The sequence below is a fragment of the Chiloscyllium plagiosum genome, chromosome 2 (assembly GCF_004010195.1).
Source record: "Chiloscyllium plagiosum isolate BGI_BamShark_2017 chromosome 2, ASM401019v2, whole genome shotgun sequence".
NCBI classification, from domain to species: domain Eukaryota; kingdom Metazoa; phylum Chordata; class Chondrichthyes; order Orectolobiformes; family Hemiscylliidae; genus Chiloscyllium; species Chiloscyllium plagiosum.
In genome coordinates this window covers 88,068,046-88,091,324 of record NC_057711.1, presented here as the reverse complement: position 1 = coordinate 88,091,324, position 23,279 = coordinate 88,068,046, and the positions used below count along the sequence as shown (strand labels likewise).

Below are 23,279 nucleotides of genomic sequence, written 5' to 3'. Positions count from 1 at the left end.
TGCTCACTGATATTTTGCCTAAATAACCATTAATATTATATGAGGCTTAGTGAAGGTAGTGTTTATTATGTATTCCATTATTGGTCAGAGTACGGAGTACAGGAATTAGGAGGTCATGTTGCGGCTGTACAAGACATTTGGAATATTGTGTGCAAATCTGGTCTCCTTCTTATCAGAAGGATGTTGTGAAACTTGAAAGGGTTCAGAAAAGATTTACAAGAATGTTGCCAGGGTTGGAGGATTTGAGCTATAGGGAGAGGTTGAATAGCTGGGGCTGTTTTTCCTGGAGTGTCGGAGGCTGAGGGGTGACCTTACAGAGGTTTATAAAATTGAGGGGCATGGATAGGATAAATAGACGACAAAGTATTTTCCCTGAGTTGGGGGAGTCCAGAACTAGAGGACATAGGTTTAGGATGAGGGAAAAGATATAAAAGAGACCTAAGGGGCAATGTTTTCATGCAGAGGGTGGTACGTGTGTGGAATGAGCTGCCAGAGGAAGTGGTGGAGGTTAGTACGATTGCAACATTTAAAAGGCATTTGGATGGGTATATGAATAGGAAGGGTTTGGGGGGATATGGGCCGGGTGCTGGCAGGTGGGACGTGACTGGGTTGGGATATCTGGTCGGCACGGACGGGTTGGACCGAAGGTTCTAATCCTGTGCTGTACATCTCTCTGACTCTGACTTTGGATCAGGGTTACATTTTCAGTGTTAATGTTGAATCATAGAAAATAGGAGCAGGAGTAGATTACTCAGTACTTTAAGCCTGCTGTGCCATTTAGTATGACCATGGTTGATCATCCAATTCAGTACCCTGTTCCTGCATTCTTCCTATACTCTTTGGACCCTTCACACCCCTGAAAGGACAACATTCAATGTTTTCATCTCAACTGCTTTCAGTAGCAGTGTGTTCCATTTGCCCGCTATTCATTGAGCGAAGACATTTCTCATCTCAGTCATAAATGGCCTATCACATTTCCTTAATCCATGGACCCATGGTTCTGAACTCCCGAGTCATCAGGAACATCCTTCCTGCACTTATGCTGTCTAACTCTGTTAGAATTTTAGATCTCTGTGAGATCCCTCCTCATTCATCTAACCGATGTAGACTCTCTTCCATACCTGTTGTATTATACTAGCAATCAGTTTGGTAAACCTTGGTTGCACTCACTCCACACCGACACACTCATTCAATTGGCAGAACTGGTCTTCACCCTCAACAGCTTCTCCTTCAAACCCTCCTTCAGACCAAAGTAGCCATGGGCCTCCACGTGGGCCCCAGCTATGCCTGCCTTTTTGTAGGATACATGGAACCGTCCAACTTCTGCAGTTACGCTGGCACCATCCCCTACCTCTTCCTCTGCTACATTAATGACTCTATTGGCACCACCTCGTGCTCCCACTTGGAGGTTGAATGATTCATCACTAACCTTTTCCACCCTGACCTTAGATTTACCTGTATTGTCACAGTCCCCTCCTCTTCCTGGACCTCTCCATCTCTGTCGACCGACTCAATACGGACATTTATTTCAAACGCACCGACTCCCAGTTACTTGGACTATACCTCCCACCCCCACTCCTCCTGTAAAAACACAGCCCCTTACTCCCAATTTCTCTGCCTCTGCTGTATCTGTTCCGAGGAGAAGCAGTTCCACTCCAGGACATCCCAGATGGCCTCCTATTTCTCTGACTGACTGCAATTTCCACTCCCACAACTCTTCCATTTCCTGCACCTCTTCACTTGAACCCCACCCCACCCCTCCAACTGTAGCAAGGATAGAAGCCCCCCCCCCCCGGTGCTCACCTTCCACCCCACTAATATCCAGATACCGCGCACTATCTTCCGCCACCTACAATCAGACACCACCACCAGAGACTTATTTCCCTCCCCACCCCTATCAGCATTCTGCTGAGACTATTACCTCCCTGACTCCTTCATTAGATCTGCATTCACCCACCAACCTACTCTTTGCACCAGGCATCTTCCCTTCCCACTGCAAGAGATGTAAAACCTGTGCTCTCACCTTCCCCCACCACGCCCATTCAAGGTCTCAAAGGATCTTTTCACATCTGTTAAAGATCTTTCTGTGCATTCAATCACCTCATCTGCTGTGTCTGTTGCTCCCGATGTAGTTCCTCTACATCGGGGAGACCGGGCACCAACTCGTGGAGCATTTCAGGGAACATCTCTGGGACGTATACATCCAACAGCCCCAACACCCTGTGCCTGAACACTTCAACCCCCTCCACTCCACCAAGGACATGCATTGGCCACCTCCACCTCCAGACAGATGGAGGAAGAACACCTCATGAACACCTCATTGGAACCCTTCAACCATGTGCATCAACATCGACTTTACTAGTTTCCAAATCTCCCCTTTCCCCATCTCATCCCAGATCCAACTGTCCCCTTGACTTGTCCTACCTGCCCATCTTCCTTCCCACCTATCCACTCCACCCTCCCCACTGACACCAACAACAAGACTGCTGCTACTTTTGTGGGGTAAATCACATCCACACCGCCACAGCCACACAACTTGTTACTGCAACTTTTTGGCAGGTTCCACCTCTGCCCTGTACAGGGCAATGTTGGTCAGATTATCTGGGGAAGGGGGGGCGGGGGGGTGGTTTATGGTACACGCTTCTGTAGAACTCCAGGGAAAGTGTGGGGAGAGAGAAGGTGACAATTTGGAGACACTGCCTGTTTAATCACTGTAAACAAAAGATGCGACCACTGTTGGAAACTCATCTATCTGGCCTGAAGATCTCCTTTGGATAATCCAATGTTTGGATAATTGGTATTCAGATAATTGAGGTTCCTCTGTATTCCTCCTTTTATAGGTCATCGACTTTTCTTCTGGCAATCTGGCTGCCTTTATAGCTGTCGTGGGAATCCTCTCTATAATAGCACAGGTGGGTGTTGAGTAATTTGGTTCTTCTTCCTGCATTATCACCGGATATGTTTTGACTGTTTTAGAACAAGGGAATTAAAAGCATTTAATGGTTTAAAAGCTACAAATTCAGGTTAAATGATTTATGCATCTATTTGTAATCCCTCTTCAATGGAATGGTATCAATGCCATTAAAGATACTTTTGAACTAAAATTTCTGAAAGAATGTTGAAACAACATTGAAGTAATGCAGGTAGTTCAGGACAAGACAGTGACGTCATGGTGCTGCCACTGGGTTTCAAATCAGGGCCATGCAAAATGTGATACTCTTTCTGGTTCACTGACATGCTTATGGAAGGTAAACTGATAGTGTTACGTGGTCTGGCCTGCACGTGACTCCAGATCCACAGAATTGTGGTTGACTCTTTGCTGCCCTCTGAAATTGCTTTGGAAGTCACTCAGTTCAGGGACAGTTGTTAACGGGTAATGAGTGCTGAACTTGGCAGTGATGCCCAAGTCGCAAGAAAAGCTAAATCCTAATTTTAAAAATGAAAAGCAAACTGTGTTCCATCACATAATGAACACAATTTTTTTTATTAATGATTGTATTGAACTTTTTCTTGCTGGTCTACATGGACAGCACAGTGATTAGCACTGCTGCGGTTCGGCTCCAGGAACCAGAGTTCATTTCCAGACTCTGTGGAGTTTACACATTCTCCCTGTTTGTGTGGGTTTCTGATGGGTGTTCCATTTTCCTTCCAAAAGATGCGCAAGTTAGTTAGATTGGCCACAATAAATTATGCTGTCGTGTCCAGGGGTATGCAAGATAGGTGGATTAACCCTGGTAGATGTGAGGGTAGGTCTGGATGGAATGCCCTTCAAATGGTCAGCATACTCGATGGGTTAAATGGCCTCTATCTGCACTAGAGGAATTCTATGTTGGTTACTGTTATGACCCCAGCCTAATACTGGACAAGTCAGATCCTAGTCTGAAATCTGACTGAATTGATCATATTATTTTTGTTTTTTGTTTTCCTTCATGCACCTGAGTTTAAACTTTCTCAGCTTAAAACTTAATAATTTACTCTCTTCATCACTTGCAAGCAATGGTAGCAATGTGCACCATCTGTATTGCAGTACTTTGCCTTCAACTGTATTTTCTAAATATACAGTCTCTACCACCGGAAGAACAAAGGCAACAGACGCATGAGAACACCACTGGTAGTTCCCCACAAATTGCACACCATCCCTATCTTTGAACTGTTATCATTGTTCCTCACTGGCACTAGGATAAAACCTTGGAACTCTCTGCAACGCCACGTGAACTGTGCCAGTTAAAGAAGGTGGTTCACCATCAGTTTCTCAAAAACAGTTAGCAAAGGCAGAAAATGATGACTCTGCACTGTTTTCATTTGAGGAATAGATTTCTTTTCTGAAAGATTGTTAATCTAGAAATCCAGATACTGTTCTGGGTACCTGAGTTTGAATGGGCCATAGCAGATGGGGGTATTTAAATTCAATAAATATCTGCAATTAAGAATCTAATGACGACCATGAATTCATTGTCAATTGTCAGAAAAACCAATCTGGTTCACTAATGTCCTTTTAGGGAAGGAAACTGCCATCCTTCCCTTGTCTGGCCTACATGTGACTCCAGATCCACAGCAATGTGGTTGACACTTTACTGCCCTCTTGGGGATGGGCAATAAATGCTGCCCAGCCAGCGATGCCATCATCCCATGAATAAAGAAAACAAATATACTCGAGACTTCCTATCTAATGCGACTGTGTTGGCATTCAATGATTTTTTTTGTATTTATTTCCTTCAAATTAGATCCATTATTTTTACTGCCAATTATTTTGGCAGGAGTAATTTCAATGCCTGGTGATTTTGACATTCATTATCAGACCAACATGATGTTCTTTTTATTTCTACTCTAATTACAGTAAGCAAAGTCTGCATTTGGCATAACCATTTTTTAGAAATTACTGTTCAGAATGTGAAGAAAGTTGATAACTTCAGCAAAAAATTCACTAGCATTAATTCTTATATTTTTATTTTTTAACTGTAGAAGTTGTCCTGGCTGCTTTATATCACTGAAAATGATCTTAATTTATTAACATTCATGTAGTGCATATCCAATTTTGGCCCTCCTGTCTCAAATCTCCATCAGTTCCATATGTGTCAACACTGTAAAACAAAACCCTACAACCCTTTTCAACAATTGGTTTTTCAGTTGGTAGTTTTAGTTAATTTGTTGAAGAGGAAAGCTTATTTTCTGAATTCACATTTGTACGTTACATACTTCATCTTATAATGTTTGCGGATGAATTGGATATGAAAGGTGTCACAACATACCTAGTCCCTTTTCCCAACACTCTGGTTTTAGTGAGGTTAAACGAATGCTCACCATGAGTGCAAGTCATGATGTATTTCTTGTTCTCTTCTCTTTCATCTCTCCTCCTCAGTCTGAGGCAAATTGTAAACAAACTGAGAACAGCTGACTCTGGAATGTGCTGATTTGTGATTTAATCTCAGTTGATATGAGCATTTATTCATTGAACCTTAAGGAAAATTCACATTTATTGTTAGTGATTTGCAATTTCCTAGTAAGAAATTGCAGTAAATTTGAATTGTATTTGTAAATCTGTTATTGCGCAATAGAATTGAACATCTTTCCAAGAAATTATAAAGAAGGACTGCCATTAAAAATTGGAACCAATTAAAGTTTGATCTGAACAATAGATTTTAAGTAATGATATTGCTGCTTTTCAGAATATTCAGATATCTGTTAATGTATCATTTAAAATATTGACATTTTTCCTGCAGGGATGTAGCATTTCGGCTCACTCAATCAGTCCATTCATATTTGTTAATAGTCAGAGATACACTAATTTTTTTTGTCTATAATTTGTTTTCACAGACGGTATTTCTTAGTATCCTAATGAGATCCATAGGTAATAAGAACACTGTTCTCCTTGGCCTTGGATTTCAGATGTTACAGCTGACTTGGTATGGATTTGGATCCCAGCCCTGGTGAGCATGCATGCATCATTGAGTCACCGGAATGTATTCTGTAAAATGCAGTTCTGCAAATAGTGATTGTAGCAGTGGTTCAAATTCTGTCCTCTTCATTCACCCCAATGTTCAGTCTTGTTTTTTGAGAATGAGATATTTTGAAGTAAGCGTGTTAGTACAGTTTTTTTTTATTTGCTGTTTGTTTTCTTAGGATGATGTGGGCAGCTGGAGCTGTGGCAGCAATGTCTAGTATTACTTTTCCAGCAGTCAGTGCTCTGGTTTCAAAAAATGCGGATTCTGATCAACAAGGTGAGCAACTTAGCACCTTTAATTTTTGCTGCAATTAAACCACTTTCATAGTTTGTCAGTATTCCGCTCTCGCTCTCGCTCTCGCTCTCGCTCTCGCTCTCGCTCTCGCTCTCGCTCTCGCTCTCGCTCTCGCTCACATGACTCCACAATTAACATCATTTTTGTTTTGTTACTTGCAATGTACATAAACTACCTCTAAATTCAGTACCACATCAACTGAAATGGTTAAGGTGCTTCTCTAGTTCCAATATGACTAATTCTGTAAGGTTTTAATAACTTAATTGGCCTGCTGAATCAGGAGGTTATGGGCTCAACGTGCATTGGAATAGGATATCTTAGCTGACATTTCAATGTAGTTTGGCTTGAAAGGATATTGGAGCGGGAGGGAGAGGATCCAGTTGTTGTGGTCCATGTTGGCACTAATAACATAGGCAAGACTAGGAAGGAGGACCTGTTTGGAGAATATCAAGCACTAGGAAGGAAATTGAAGGACAGGTCCTTGAGGTCATAATCTCTGGATTACTGCCCGAGCCACGTGCTAATTGGCATGGGGATAAGAAAATTAGGGAAGTAAACACATGGCTAAGAGATTGATGTGGGAAAGAGGGATTCCATTTCATGGGACATTGGTATCAGTTTTGGAACCAGAGCCATCTGTACCGATGGGACGGTCTCCACCTGAATCAATTTAGAACCAGAGTTATGGTGAAAAGGATAGATAGGGTGGTCACTAGGATTTTAAACTTGAGTCAGGAGGAAGGGAAAAGAAAAGCAACAGGAAGTATGGAGTCAAGTAGAAAGGTAAGCAGCAGGTTAGCATGTGTGCAGGGTTTAGGTTCAAGGCAGACTAGGAATGAAGCAAAAAAGGAAGGATAACTTAGGACATATTACTAGAGATGTTGGAAATCATGAGGATAAGAAAATTAGCATTAAGGTGCTTTACCTGAATGCTCGTAGTATTCGTAACAAAGTAGATGAATTAACAGCACAAATCATCATGAATGAATATGATGTGGTAGGCATCACAGAGACGTGGTTGCAGGGGGTTCAGGACTGGCAGTTAAACAATTTATTGAAAAGACAGGGAGGTGGGCAGAGGGGACAGGGTTGCCTTGTTAGTTAAGAATGAAACTAAATCTTTGGCACCCCACAGATGATTTGGAGTCTGTGAGTGGAGTTGAGGAACCACAAAGGCAAAAAAAAACATAATGGGAGTTACGGAAAGACCTTCCAACAGTGGTCAGGACCAGGGGCACAACATGTATCAGAAAATAGGGCATGTCAGAAAGGTGATCATGGAGGGCTTCAATATGCAAATGGACTAGGTGAATAATGTTGCCAGTGGATCCAAAGAAAGGGAATTCTTGGAATGCTTAGAGGATGGCTTTTTGGTACAGATTGTGATGGAGCCCACAAGGGAGCAGACTATTCTGGACTTAGTGCTATGTAATGAGCCAGACTTTATAAAAGTTCTTAAAGTAAGGGAAGGCTTAGGAGGCAGCGATCATAATATGGTAGAGTTCAGCCTGCAGTTTGAAAGAGAAGGAAAAATCGGATGTAATGGTGTTATAGTTAAATGCAATTACAGGGGCATGAGAGAGGAACTGACGAAAATCGACTGGAAGCAGAGCCTAGTTGGGAAGACAGAGCAACAATGGCAAGAGCTTCTGGGTGTAATTGAGGACACAGTACAGAAGTTCATCCTAAAGAAAAGAAAGATTATCAGGGGTGAGGGTTAGGCAGCCATGGCTGACAAAGGAAGTCAGAAAATGTATCACAGAAAAAGAGAGAGCCTATAAAGTGGCCAAGAGCACTGGGAAATCAGAAGATTGGGAAGACTTTGAGAACAAACAGAGGATAACAAAGAGAAATAAGGAAGGAGAGGATCAAATATTAAGGTAAGCTTGCCAGTAATATTAGAAATGATAGTAAAAGTTTCTTTCAATACATAAGAAACAAACGAGAGGCAAAAGTAGAAATTGGGCCGCTCAATTGATGCAGAAAGGCTAGTGATGGGAGATAAGAAAATAGCTGAAGAACTTAATGAGTACTTTGTGTCAGTCTTCTCAGTAGAAGACGTGAGTAATATCCCAACAATTGAGGAGAGTCGGGGGCAGTGTTCAGTATGGTAGCCATTATGAAAGAGAGAGTGCTAAAAAGCTAAAAGATCTAAAAACTTTATAAATCTCCTGGCCTCGATGGGCTGCATCCTGGAGTTCTGAGGGAGCTGGCTGAGGAAATAGCGGAGGCATTGGTTGTGATCTTTCAAAAATCACTGGAGTCAGGGAAAGTCCCAGATGATTGGAAAATCGCTGTTGGTAACCCCCTTGTTCAAGAGAGGATCAAGACTAAAGATGGAAAATTATAGGCCGATTAACCTGACCTCGGTTATAGGTAAAATTCTAGAATCCATGTTAAGGATGAGATTTCTAAATTCTTGGAAGTGCAGGGTCTGATTCAAACAAGTCAGCATGGATTTAGTAAGGAGAGGTCATGCCTGACTAACCTGTTAGAATTCTTTGAAGAGGTAACTAGTAGGTTAGATCAGGGGAACCCTGTGGATATTATCTATCCAGACTTCCAAAAGGCCTTTGATAAGGTGCCCCATGAGAGGCTGCTGAGTAAGGTGAGGGCCCATGGTGTTCGAGGTGAGCTACTGGCATGGATTAAGGATTGGCTGTCTGACAGAAGGCAGAGAGTTGGGATAAAAGGTTCTTTTTCAGAATGGCGGCTGGTGACAAGTGTGCCCCGCAGGGTTCACTTTACGTATTAATGATCTGGATGAAGGGACTGGGGCATTCTGGCGAAGATCTGGGTGTGCTAGTCCAGGATTTTCTAAAGGTTGATTTCCTTGATAAGAAAGCAAATGTAATGCCCTCATTTATCTTGAGGGTTGGAATACAAAAGCAGCGATGTGCTTTTTAAAGCTCTAGTTCGGCCCCATTTAGAATACTGTGTCCAATTTTGGGCCCCACACCTCAGGAAGGACATATTGGCACTGGAGCCTGTCCAATGGAGATTCCCACAGATGATCCCTGGCATTTTAGGCCTAACATACGATGAATGGCTAAGGATCCTGGGATTGTATTCATTAGAGTTTAGAAGGTCAAGGGGAATTCTAATAGAAACTTACAAGATCATGGCTTAGAAACGGTGGACCATGGGAATTTGTTTCCGTTAGATGGGGAGACTAGGACCTGTGGGCACAGCTGTAGAATTAGAGGGGGTCAATTTAGAATGGAAACGAGGAGACGTTTCTTCAGTCAGAGACTAGTGGGCCTATGGAATTCATTGCCACGAAGCACAGTGGAGGTCGGGACGTTAATGTCTTCAAGGCAGAGATTGATGAATTCTTGATCGCGCAAGGAATTAGGGGCGGCTGGAAAAGTGTGGGTAAATGGAGTTGAAATGCCCATCAGCCTTGGCGGAGTGAACTCAATGGGCCGAATGGCCTTATGTCCATTCCTATATCTTGTGTTCTAACGATTCATTGTTGCTGTAGAGACTTAGGGGAGATATTAAACTGAGATCCAGCCTAGCCTCCCAGGTGAATGCAAAAGACTGTTTGAAGAGATGGGGAATTCCTTCTGATGTAGCTGATATCTGTTCCTCAACTGACATCACATGTTTGGGTTGTAATCCTATTTCTTTATGGTATTCCATATGTGTATTTAGGCTATTTCTCTATAGTGTAACTTCATGATACTTGTGGAGTGACCGTTCTTGCTCATCCTTTTGGCACTGCATATGATCTGGTTGGTAGGGTTCCAATGGTTATGTAATTGACTACCAAGGCTAATATGATCAGTGAAGGTTCTGCTGCAACTGACAGTTCATCCCAGATGATTGTATTTTGAACAAGTGGCTGGCTTTTTCCTTGTTTTTTTTTCTCTCTCCCTTTTGATATGTGCTTTTGAGAGAATCTAGCCCATTTCTTCTTTGATTGCACTCGATGTAGTGCCCCTTGTTGAACTTCTTCCTGGATTTGATGCCCCTGTCACATTGTCCTTGTAATGCTCTCTTTGAACTTCATGAGGGCATAGGCGAGAGTGAAGCTCAGCATAAAAGATTCTGTTTTTGATAAGTGACTGTTAGAAATTCTGGCTACATGATCAACCCAAGTCAGTTGTGAATCAGCTGAATTCATTGACTGTAAACTGCTTTGGGGCAGTTTTAAAATTGTGAAAGATACCAGGTAAATAAGCTAAGAATGTAAGAAACAGGAATAGACTGAACAGTCCCTCAAGTGTGTTATGCCATTTAGTCGATCAAGTTTGATCTCCTCTCCTCTTCATTGTCAGAAGATTCCCTCAGACTCCAAATACCTGCCTGTCAATAAAAGCCAAGAACTGCGAATGCTAGAAGTTGGAAATGAAAACAGAAATGCTGGAAAAACTCAGCCGGTCTTGCGCAACATCTGTGCAGAGAAATCTGTTATTATTTTGGGTCCAGTAACCCTTCCTCAGAATGATTGTCTATCTCAGTCTGAAATATATTTAACAGTGGAGTATCCACAACTGTTGGTGGGCGGCACGGTGGCACAGTGGTTAGCACTGCTGCCTCACAGCGCCAGAGACCCAGGTTCAATTCCCGCCTCAGGCGACTGACTGTGTGGAGTTTGCACGTTCTCCCCGTGTCCGCGTGGGTTTCCTCCGGGTGCTCCGGTTTCCTCCCACAATCCAAAAAGATGTGCAGGTCAGGTGAATTGGCCATGCTAAATTGCCCGTAGTGTTAGGTAAGGGGTAAAATGTAGGGGTATGGGTGGGTTGCGCTTCGGCAGGGCGGTGTGGACTTGTTGGGCCGAAGGGCCTGTTTCCACACTGTAAGTAATCTAATCTAATCTAAAAAAAACTCTGTGGCCGTGATTGTTGAGGATTTGCATTACTTTTATGTGCATTTTTTTCCCCTTGTCAATTTTAGGTGATCTGCTCCTGTGTTCTAGATTCTAGGAGCTAATAGTAACAAACTGTGTCTATGGAGTGAAGCCCTTTCAGAATCTTTGTTTTTGAGATCACCACTTATTCTCTTACCCAGGGAATGTAGGTCCAATTTATTTGCATGATGATGACCAAATATGTCAACCCAGGAAGCAGTCTAGTGAATCCTCACTAATGTAAAGTATTATCAGTCCTCACTAATGTAATGTAAAGTATTATCAGTATGTTGATGCAATATGTTTCCAATGTAAATCTATCCTTAAATATGGAAAACAAAGTATTGTTGCGTATTCTGTGTGGTGTCATTAAGGGCCTTTGCGAGTGTAGCAAATCTTGTACCTTAACTACCTTGCAAGAAAAGTGTACCTGCTGTACAAATACAGCTACCCAAGTCTCCCAGAATATTTACATTTGCAAGTCTTATACCTTTAAAAACATTCTCCTTTTTATTTTTATGGCCATGATAAATAAGGTCACAATTCCAACATTATACTTCTGCCAACTTGTTGCCCATACACTCAACCTATCTGTATTTCTTGTAGTCTTTTCGTGTGCTCCTCGCAACTTGCATTGCCGTCTAGCCTTAAATCTGAAATTGCCCACAGAAAATTGTGTCCTGTCACCAAGTCACCCTTTAATTTACACCTGGAGAGTGTTGACACTGAGCCAGCGCTGAGTGACAGGATGTTTGACACTCCTGTTCTTATCTGCCAGTCAGGGCTCCCTGATTGGGGTTGTTAATCTGCTCCAATTAGGGAGCTCATTCTATGAGATCTACCTGGCTGGCCTAGTTACCATCACTACAGATTCATCAGCGAACATCAATGTGTAATTCTGTCTCTTTGTCTATATTAAATACAGATTAATAAATATTCAACACTGACTATTGTGGTATTTTTAAATGGCATCTAGTGGAATGTCATATCTATTCCTCCTGTGTGCTTCCTGTCCATTAATCACTTTTTAAAAAAATATTCTTTATTGTGTTGCTGGCAAGGCCGGCATTTGTTGCCTATCGCAAATTGAAAAGGTGGTGGTGAGCTGCCTTCTTGAAATGATGCCATCTATGGTAATTAGTTGCTGCTCAACTCTCTTAGCCTTCATCTTGTGTAGTACCTTTATTAGCAACATCAGCCATCAATAAAGAAAAAACATATGAAAATACAGTCTGAAATAGATATGTTTGTGCACCCAGCACCTTTCATAGCTAAATGGTGACAAATGATATCTTGCTGAATTGAAGTCCAAGAATACCTTATTTGCTGGCTATTTATCCACCCTATCAGTTACATCTTTAGAATTCTAATAAATTTGTAGATCTGTCTCCTTTTTGTAAAATTCATTTGATTTTGTTTGATTATTATTATTATTTTCCAAGTGGTTTGTGTCTTGGAATACAGGCATCCTCTGTAGATTCCTCTTTATTTCTGCTGCCAGTGCTGGGCTGACCGGCCTTCAATTCCCAGCTTCCTTTTCCCTCCTTTCTTGATGTATATAACAGTGGCAATTAGCAAATCTTCCAGGTCAATTCTAAAATCTAAAGTTTATTTGAAAATCAGAACCACCAACATATTCAACATTCCTGAGTCTGTTCTTTCTAAACCAACAATCCAAAGCTGCTTGCCTTAGCTACTCCTGAAACATAAACAGATTATTTTTCAGAAGGAGGTGATTTACATTTAACTGAAATATTTTGTCATCTTTCAAATTGTCTGTGTTTTTTATCATCGGTGCGATTTATTTTTAAGGTTTGGTGATGCATTTTAAAGTGGAACTGCACAATTCCTTCCATATTCATTAAAATTCACATTAACTAAGGGAAAATAGATCATAATGAAAAGATACAAGATTCACAAGCAAAGATGTTGACATTTTGCAAGGTTGAAATCCCTATGGTTTTTAGACTTTGCAACTCTAATTTTGAGAGTGAGGATTTGTTAGTTTTCTTTTGTCTATCAACACGTTTCCTTTGTGATCTTTGAGGTAACAGAGTAACCTTATTTGGGTAATAAGTTATTGGAAAACATTGATACTTTGGCTGTTCTTAACATTTATTGGTTTTGGAAAGATATTCTGAGGAATTTGATCATGACTAGTGTCACTTTTCAGGAGTTAGAGTCAATCCTTCTGTCTTGGTCTAAATAGCTTTTCTATGCTACTGAGTAACTAAAGTATATCAAAGTAAGATAGATTTGGTCTCGCTCTTAAAAATAGCTTTACTTAACAGCTACTGCTTTGTAATTGTGATATTGGAACCCAGTAGTTATCTTACTGTTGATAAAGTATTGCTGTTGTCTATTGGTGACTCGATTTTGGTTTGCTTTTTGATTGTCTAAACTTCTGTTTTCGTTTCCTGTCATTGAAAGTTAAATTCTTTTGTAGTTTCTTCAACTCCACTCAGTGGTGACTGAAAGAAACCTATATTAGGGCCTATGAGGTCAGAAGTAGCTATCATTCTTCTGCTATATCAATACATTATTGGAGTTCTTAACTTTAACATTTATATGAGTGAGTTTGTAAAATAGTTTCATTAAAAAATGTTATTAATTATGTCTCTGCTTTATGCATATATTACATTGTAGATAAATCATTTTGCGCTGACTATTTTGTCAAAATGGAATCTGTAATAGACCTCCTTTTTTCCAATAAAAACTTCCACATATTGCTTAATTTTGTGCCTTGTCCCATTTTGCCAAAGTAGATATCCTGACTTTTTTAAAATTCTGCTTGATTCATTCAATCGTGAAATGACGCAGTACTTGTCTGAAATCCTCCTAGAACAGAAGTCTATGAACGATGACTGCCAACTTCTCCATGGCACAACTAGTTGACTGCAAATGTTTCTGTAACTCGTCAGAGTGTGAAATCTCAGGTTTTAACATTCCACAGAAAATCCGGATCGCGCACAATTACCTGAGCATTAACTAGAGAAAGGCATGTCCACTTGCACACAGGTGGAACATGTGGGAGTCAATATCATGGTAATTTCACTGGATTAGTAATCCAGAGCTTGAGGCTAACATTCTGGGAGCACGGGTTTGAGTCCCACTATATGGTGAAATTTCAATTCTTTAGAATTTGGAATTTAATTCTAGCCTAATGGTGACCACATGAACACTGTTGATCTATAAAAATCCATCTACTTCACAAGCCTTCTTTCAGGAAGGAAATCTGCACGTCAACTCTTATCTGCTCTGTGGGGACATTAGGGATGGGCTTCATCACATGAACAATTTTTTTTAAAAAAAAGGATAGCTCAGGATGTGACTGCAGCCAGTACATTGTGAACTTCCATTCCAAGAGATCTATTCCTGGTGGCATTGCAATCATCCGCACTCTGTCAGCTGAAAACATTGAGGGGATTGTTAATGTACATCCAAACTACAGCTGCATCCCTGGTCAGGTGATTAAAAGGAATTACAAAAGAAGACTATTTGACCTATCTTTGTTAGAACTGTCCAGTCGGTCTCATTGCCCTGATCTCTCTTGCATTGTCCTGTGATTATCTGCTTCTTTTTGGAATATTATCATTCAATTAGCCTGTACTATCTATTTTTGTGTACTGCATCTGGATCGCAAAAAATTGGTGTATTTCTTTTAAACCATTGGTTGCCTCTGGTTGTTCTAGTGATTTTGGAGCTGTCTGTTCTGGTTTCTGATGTTCTACCATTGAAACAGTAAATGAAGAAAAGCTCTGAATACAATTCAGGATTTTTATCACCTCTATCAAATCTCTTGATTGTTGTCTACTTAAGGAGAGTAATACCAGTATAACCGCATACCTGACATTTCTTGTCTCTGGAACTATTGTAATACATCTCTTCTGCACCCTCTAAGGCCTTGAAGTATAATAGCTAGAATTGGACACAATACTTTAGTGGAGACCTAACTCCTGTTTTATAAAAGTTTAAGATCACTTTCTTTTTTTAGTAAATCATGGGATAGGACGTATTGGCTTGGTCACCATTTATTGATCATCTCCAGCTGCCCTGGGAGAGGGAGGTAATCTGTTTTGTTGACTCGCTGCACTCCTTGGTGGGTAGGGATACCACGGTATTTACATGGTTGGCCCAGTTCACTTTCTAGTCAATGGCAGCCTCCAGGATGTTGATTAGTGGGAGAATTCGGTGAAGGTATTGCTGTTGAACATTAGTGATGTATAGTTTCTCTCGCTTTAGAGATATTAATTGACTGATTCACTGGCTTTATTAATAGCAGGAATGTGGTCTTCTCGATTTGTCTGCTACCAAAGATTTTTATGTATACAACCAGCTTTCTCTCTTCCCTTGGCCTCTTTAAAATTGTATCATTTTACATTGTATTACATATATTATCTCATTCCTCCTGTCTCTTTCCATTAAGTTTCATCTGTTGTGTGTTTAGTCTTTCTGAAATTCATTGTCCACTTCACTGTTTACAATTGTGTTTTCTAGAGTCAGCATGGTTTTTTTTTAGTTATGACCTGTGTAAGATCATTTGATATATCAAAAGCAATATCAGTAACAACTCTTCCCTACTCTCTGCACTTTTTACCTTAGCTAATTTTATGTTCATGTTACCTCCTGTTCATTAGTTCCGTGGACTTCAATTTTGCTTAAGTCTACTGTGTAGATTTGTCAAATATCTTTTGCAAGTGAAACCCAAATCAAAAGCTCTGTCTTTAATAATCATCTTCATTACTTCAGAAAAGAGCTTATGTTTGTAAAATGTGACTTTAGCAAGTTTGTGTTGACTTTCATTTATTAGCCCATAGTCAAAATGCCACGTAATGTTGTTCTGGATTATTATCTATTGAATTTCTCAACTGCCGTGTCAAGCTAGCTAACCTATAGTTGTCAGACTTCTAGCCCTGCTTAAATAAAGAGTGGGTGATAACGTGCAAACCTCCAGCCATCTAACCAGACACTTGAATCACTGATAAATTGTGACCCTTGCCTGTGCAATTTCCACCTTTCCCTCTACAACTGAGGATGAATTCCATTCAGGTGGCCAACTTAAGTACCCCTCTCTTTCAGTTCTTGTCCAGGCCAATTGTATTATTATTTCCACCTCTATAAAGTTGCTTAGATGGTGATGAAAGCAGGTATGAATTATTCAATTGTTAGGTGTGACATGGCTGTTGACTCCTTGAAAAGATCTTTTTGCGACCCAAATCAAACATGGACCTTCCCTTGACGACCATTTTATTTTTTGTGTTTTTAAAATATTTTTGGGTTTTCTTTTTGTGCTAACCTTAAACCTGTTCTTGTGCTGTCTATTTGGCCTTATTATTGTCTTTTCTATAATTTCTTTGTACATAGTATTTTTAATTTAGTTCCTTTCATTCCTAAGCTACCTTTCTGTCATACTTCATTTTTAAGTGGTGTGAAATTGAAATTGGCAGTGTCTGTGTGTTGGGTGCCAATTGATATTTGAGAACCAAAATGGCACTTGTATTATGCTCTCATGGTTTTAATGCAGTGAGTGGCCCCCAGAAAATTGCAGAACAAGCTCCTCGTCATTTATCATGCAACATTCTGTGTCCCTGATGGTACAACTTTGGAGCTCAATGCATCAGAAGTGCCCCTTTGACCCCTCACAGCTGAACCTACATTTAGCAGCAAGGAGGACATACCCCACCATGGTTGCTTTATAAAGGAAATCATCAGTCACATACAGGTTAAATATTGATTTCTTCAGGCCACTGCTTCAGTTCTATAAGTAATTTTCACTAGTTTAAAGCTGCAGAAAATATACAAGGACAAAATGACATCCTATTTATCATTTAACATTATGTGCTGGCCAACCAGAATTGGTGTGGAAGGTTATTTAGCTTTTTTGACTTCAGGATAATTCCATAAGCCAATGGTACCCAGATATGAGTGCCACTAGCAGCTGTTTCCCTTGTGGCACACTAAATGATTTTGAGAATAAATGCAGTAGGATAAACTACTGTGGTTGGAAGAAAAGCTCTCTGCAGACCAGTGTCTTCATGAGACAATTCTATTCTCTGTATTGTAGATTTTAAGAGGAGCTGGTATAATGGTAATGTCACTGGACTCTCAATGTAGAGTTCCAGGCTAATGATTTGGGCGCCCAAGTTTAAATCCTACCAAATCATTTAAATTCAATGAATAAATGTGCAAATATAAACTAGTTTTGGTAATTGCACCTGTGAAATCAATATTGATTATTATAAAGCTACATTTGATAAACTAGTGTCCTTTAATAAAAGAAGATTGAAGTCCTTGCCTGAACTGGCTATATGTAATTTGCGACCCACAGAAATATGTTGGTTAGAGGGTAGGGCATGAAGCAAATAATCTACACACACAAGACCAGAAACCCTTGTAGCTATTGTACCTGAGAAAAAGGCATACAGTCGGAGCTTTTTGTCTTGCTGTCATCACCAATGCAAACTGCGGGTTGTCAAAATGAGTAGCAATTTATTCTACATGAGATCATAGGTCCATAAGAAATAGGAACAAGCTATTCACCCCTTGAGTCTGCTTCAGCAATCAATCAGATCATCTCGACTCCTCACATGTCCACTTTCCTGTCCTTGCCCCATAATCCTTGATTCCCCTACCGATCACAAATCTAATTATCACAGACTTAAATATATACTAATACTCTGTCCCCATAGCTACCTCTGGCAAGGAGTTCCAAAGACCCTGAACCCCCGTGGGAAGAAATTCCTGCTCATTTCAATTTTAAATTGGCATCTCTCGATATGGAGACTGCACCCTCTGGTCCTAGACTCTCAAATGAGGGGAAATGTCCTCAACATTTACCTTGTCAAACCTCTTAAGAATCCTATATGTTTCAATGAGTTCACTTTCGATTCTTCTAAATTCCAGTGAGTAGAATCCCACCTGTTTAATCTTTGCTCATAACCCTGTATGCCAGAAATCATTCATATAAACCATCTCTGAACTGCTTTCAATAAAATAATATCTTCCCTTAAATAAGGAGTCTAAAACTGCTCACAGTACTTCGGATGCAGTCTTGCCAGCGCCTTGTGCAATTATGGTAAAATGTCTCTACTCTTATACTCCAACCTCCTCGAAATAAAGGCCAACATTTAATTGGCCTTCTTGATTACCTGCTGTACATATTAGCTTTGTGTTTCATGCTCAAGTACCCCCAAGTCCCTCAGTGTTGCAGCTTTCTGCTGTTTTTCTCAATTTAAATGATATCCTGTTCTTCTATTCTTCCTTCCAATATGAACAACTTCACATTGTACCGCTTTACACTCGATTTGCCAACTTTTTGCGTGCTCACTTAATCTATCAGTATCCCTCTGTAAACTGTATTCATCTTGCAGTCTGCCTTTCCACCAATTTTTCAGTTTCAAAATTGGTTACGCTACATTTGTTTCCTTCCTCCAGGTCATATATACTGTAAACAGTTGTGATCCCTCTCGAGCCCAACTGTCCACCAACCTAAAGAAAACCCTTTTCTCCTCTTGTTATTTCCTGTCCGTTAGTCAATTCTCTATCCACATGAATATACCACCTCCAACACAATGGACTCTTGTGTTTTAACCTTTGAGATACCTAGAAGTCCAAATACAACTCATCTAATGGTTCCTCTGTACCCAGTCTAGATGAGACGTCCTTGAAAAACTTTTAATAAATTAGTCAGATACAGCTTCCCTTCCATGAAGCCATGTTGACTCAGCTTGATTAAATAATGATTTGCCAAATGTTCTGCTATTACTTCCTTCCTAATTGGTTCCAACGCTTTTCCACAACAGGTGTTAGGCTAATAAGCCTGTAGTTAGTTGCTTTTTGCCTCCCTCCTTTTGTTGAATATGCATATTGCATTGGAAAGATTTTTAGTCCTCTAGTACTAATTCAGAATCTAAGGATTTTGGAAAATTGCAAGCAGTGCATCCACTATCTCTCAAATAGTCTTTTGGGATCCTGGAAAGCATGCCATCAGGATCAGGGGCTTGTCTAACCTTCAGTCCTATTATTTCATTTAATTTCATTTCTGTTGTGATGATGGTACTTGATTCATCCCCAGTATTCTTTAGTATTCATTGAGATGTTCAAAGTATCTTCCTCTGTAAAGAGTGATATAAAATATGTATTTAAGTCCTCTGCTGTTTCCTTCTTTCCCATAACTGTCTCCAGATTCATTCTCTTAGGGGTCTTTGTTCAGTTTTGATCTTTTCCTTCTTATAGATTTAAAACACTCTCTTATCAGCTTTTATATTACTTGCTAGTTTGCATTGTAGTTTACTTTCTCGGTCTTTATTATCTTTTTAGTACTCCTTTGCTGAATCCTGAATTTATCCCAGTCTTCAGGGCTATCATTGGCCTTTTCTACCTCATGTATTTTTTTCTTTCAACTTTATAGTCTCCTTAACTTCCTTGGTTAGCTCTGGTTCTTTTTCCCCTCTCTTAGAATCATTCGTCTTTACTGTGATGTATTTTTGCTGAGAGTCATCAATTTCCTCAAATATTTGCCTCCGCTTGCTTACTGTCATTCCTACTAATCTATCTGCTTAGTTTATTTCAGCTAACTCTATCCTCATTTCATTGTAATGGTCTTTGTTTAAGTTAAACAGTTATTTCCAACCCAAGTTACTTTCTCTTGAACTGAATATTAAGTTTATGATGTTATGGTCACTACTACATAAGGATTCGTTTACTCTGAAGAAATTTATTAAACCTGCCTCATTTCCCATGAGCACATCCAAGGTAGTCTGTTGCCTCCATGACACAATGTTCTAGAAAACTATCCCTAATGCAGTATATGAATTCATTCTCATGCTACACTTTCCAATTTGATTAACACATTCCATATGAACATTAAAGTCACCCATACTTATTGGTCTATTCTATTTACGTGCAGATGAGGAAAGCGGCTTGATCAGTTGGAAAATGGATGCTGCTTGAGGCACTACTATGGAAAATACATCAGAATTGTGTTGTTGTAAGCACTTTAATTCAAAAAAAGGCTCAAAGCCTGGACATGCTCCTCTTGTTTTTACAAAGGGCAGGCCCTTATATGTGAATGTATGTGACTTGCAGCCAGTGTAAGTGAGCCATGTTGCGAATGGTAATTTGGAATTTTTCAGCAAGTGCTGTTCAATCACAGAACGACACCTAACATTGGAGGATCCCTATAGTGTGGAAACAGGCCATTGAGCCCAACAAGTCCATACCCACCCTCAGAAGAGCAACCCATCCAGACCCATTTCCCTACTCTATTATTCTACAAATACCCTGACTAATGCAAATAACTTGCACATCCCTGAACACTACGGGCAATTTAGCATGGCCAATTCACCTAACCTGCACATCTTTGGATTGTGGGAGGAAATCCACACAGACATGGGGAGAATGTGCAAACTCCACAAAGACAGTCGCCCAAGGCTAGAATAAAACCTGGGTCCCTGGTGCTGAGATGCAGTAGTGCTAACCACTGAGCCACAACATTGTATGTTTGGAGTTTTGTAAGTCTGGCCTGAGTATTGCTTAGGTGATTCTATATGTCTGTGTAGCAGATACGACTCCAATCGCTCATGTCAATTAGAGGCAATTATTTTTTATTGTTTTTGCAGTAACTTTCCCTTAACTTTTTATATGTCTTTCCTCTTCATCCTGTTTTTTTTTTACTTGTCTGAGAAGCAAAGCTCTGCTCTGCACCTTTCTAAATGGTTTCCGATGAGCAATTCTGCGAGAGCCAGATTGCAGTTCTTAGGTTTGTATTTCTGGATATGCAAAACATAAAAATCCATCTGTAATGCTTCTTGGGTTTTATTTTTGTTGGTACTGAGTTATTGATTGTTGCTGTAGCCACCTAAACATCTATAAGTAATTAACATATGAACTCAAAAACATTAAGTATGAGAAAGCCTGATGACCCCTAAGCCTACTGCACCATATGATTGTGGCCTCAACTCTACTTTGCCTAACAAAGGGTCATTGGATCTGAATCATCAAGGTTTTCTTTCTACAGACACTACCAGACCTGTGTTTCTTTAGCATACTTTGTTTTTCCTTCTATTTATTTGCTTGTTTCACATAACCCTTAACTCTTCATAATTCAAAAGTATTGGCCTTGACTACTTTTCAATCTCCACAGCTCTTGGTGCATAGAGAATTCTGAGGTGCACAGATTTTATTTAAAAGCCTCAGTATCTTCTGAATTAATTATCTTAATTATCTTTTGGGTATTTTAGGTGTTGTGCAAGGAATGATCACAGGAATCAGAGGGTTGTGCAATGGCCTTGGGCCTGCTCTGTATGGTTTTATTTTCTATATATTTCACGTGGAGCTGGAGGCAATCTCGGACAAGAAGGTTGATGTACAAAACTCCAAAGTGGAGGTAAAATTACATTTGATATGTTAGTTTCTCATTCATTTTCCTTCACTTATTTTTGCACTAATTGTAGCAAATCCAGTGTTTATCTCTTTTCCTATGTCGAAAATAGGAATGGAATAGAAAGGAATTGTATGCTTTTTGTAGCAACAGATCTTCAAAAACAAAACCCTTTGGTTTCCATTGAATTTTTCTACCATTAATAAATCTGACTTCTGTTCATTTTTCAACTTTGGATTTGGATTGATCACAATGCTATTAAAGTTATCCTTGGATTTCACTTAGAAATTTAAAAGCAATGGTGTCAGTTTCTGCCTGCCTACTAATGACACTAGTGAATGATCGTGTGGATTTTAGAGAATAAATTATCTTAAGCTAATTATAAAACTTTTGTATGCTTGAGAGATAATGACTGATGATTAAAATGTTCTTCCAAGAATGGAACAGATCATTGTGTTAAATTAAATATTTTACCTTATCTCTAAATGTACCATCTTTGTGATTATGGGAAGGAAAATAACCTGTTCCCATTTTTTAAATTAGAGTTGCTGCATTTGTGTTGTAAAATGTGAAAATTATGGCACTCTAAGAGTTGCTTAACACAAAATCATGGAGTGGTTTGTATCCAAACCTCCAACCAATGTACCAAATTGCTATACAGTCAGAATGTTTGGTAAATAATTGATAATATTATATAAAAAGAAGCAACAATAGATCATTGAACATTACACCACAGTACAGGCCCTTCGGCCCTCGACATTGCACCGACCTGTGAAACCAATCTGAAGCCCATCTAACCTTCACTATTCCATTTTCGTCCATATGTCTATCCAATGACCATTTAAATGCCCTTAAATTTGGCGAGTTTACTACTATTGTAGGCAGTGTGTTACATGCCCCTATTACTCTGAGTAAAGAAACTACCTCTAACATTGTCCTATATCTATCACCCCTCAATTTAAAGCCTATGTGCCCTCGTGCTAGCCATCACCATCTGAGGAAAAAGCCTCTCAGTATTTGCATTCAAGTACAGATAATATTAGATATGAAACTTATTTATGACAGAATTTTGCATTGTCTACATGAATTCATGCAGGTTATTCCTCTTGCAAAGAATACACAATTTTGCTTTTTAATAACTCTAGCAGTACAAAGTTGCTATTTTTGCACTAAGTGCATCAAACCATGGCCTTATTAAAAGGGAATTTTCTACATTTCTCTTTGCTCGTTTTGATTGTATATTGCATAACCTTTTATTGCTTCTAAATTGTATCCTCTTTAATGTCGGTCATAAGGGTTGAACAGACTTAGATCCACTTTTTGAATCTTGAAGCTATCCTGTAATTCAAATCAAATTTTATAAAAACAAGCAATTTCATGAACCTAATAAATACCTTCTTTTAATGACCTTTCCTCTCCCCTCCACAACAGTTGTATGCTTGGGCCAGTTTTTTTGAACAAGTAAACTGATTTTTTCTCTATCTCACCAAGGAAGATGTTTTCTAAGTAGCTTTCAATCAAAACTAACCATAAAGGCAATAAGGCCAAAACGCTGTAAAGTACATTCGGTTAGCTCCATAATTGCTTGTCCTTCTTTAGCACGTTTATTCCAGCCCATGTGTCATCCTGTTTTTGAATATCCAAAGACTCTGTCCTGTACTCTTCCTTCTTGGAATATTGTCCTGTACTAACCTCATCAGATATGTGCTCAACCTCCCTGAACCCTGAGGAGAAAGTGAGGACTACAGATGCTTGAGATCAGAGCTGAAAAATGTGTTGCTGGAAAAGCGCAGCAGGTCAGACAGCA

The 23,279-nt window shown here is 39.8% G+C and overlaps 1 protein-coding gene across 2 annotated transcripts in view; it reads left to right on the top strand.

Annotated features, from left to right (window-relative positions):
* mfsd14ba (major facilitator superfamily domain containing 14Ba) overlaps positions 1-23,279 on the top strand; it is a 166,297-nt gene that overhangs the window by 73,352 nt on the left and 69,666 nt on the right. The window contains exons 8-11 of one of the 2 annotated variants that reach the window (XM_043713674.1): positions 2,841-2,912; positions 5,815-5,927; positions 6,121-6,218; positions 21,333-21,478. In XM_043713674.1, coding sequence (XP_043569609.1) covers positions 2,841-2,912; positions 5,815-5,927; positions 6,121-6,218; positions 21,333-21,478 — 429 coding nt within the window. The remainder of the gene's footprint in view (positions 1-2,840; positions 2,913-5,814; positions 5,928-6,120; positions 6,219-21,332; positions 21,479-23,279) is intronic. The other variant, XM_043713684.1, reaches the window with a different exon arrangement.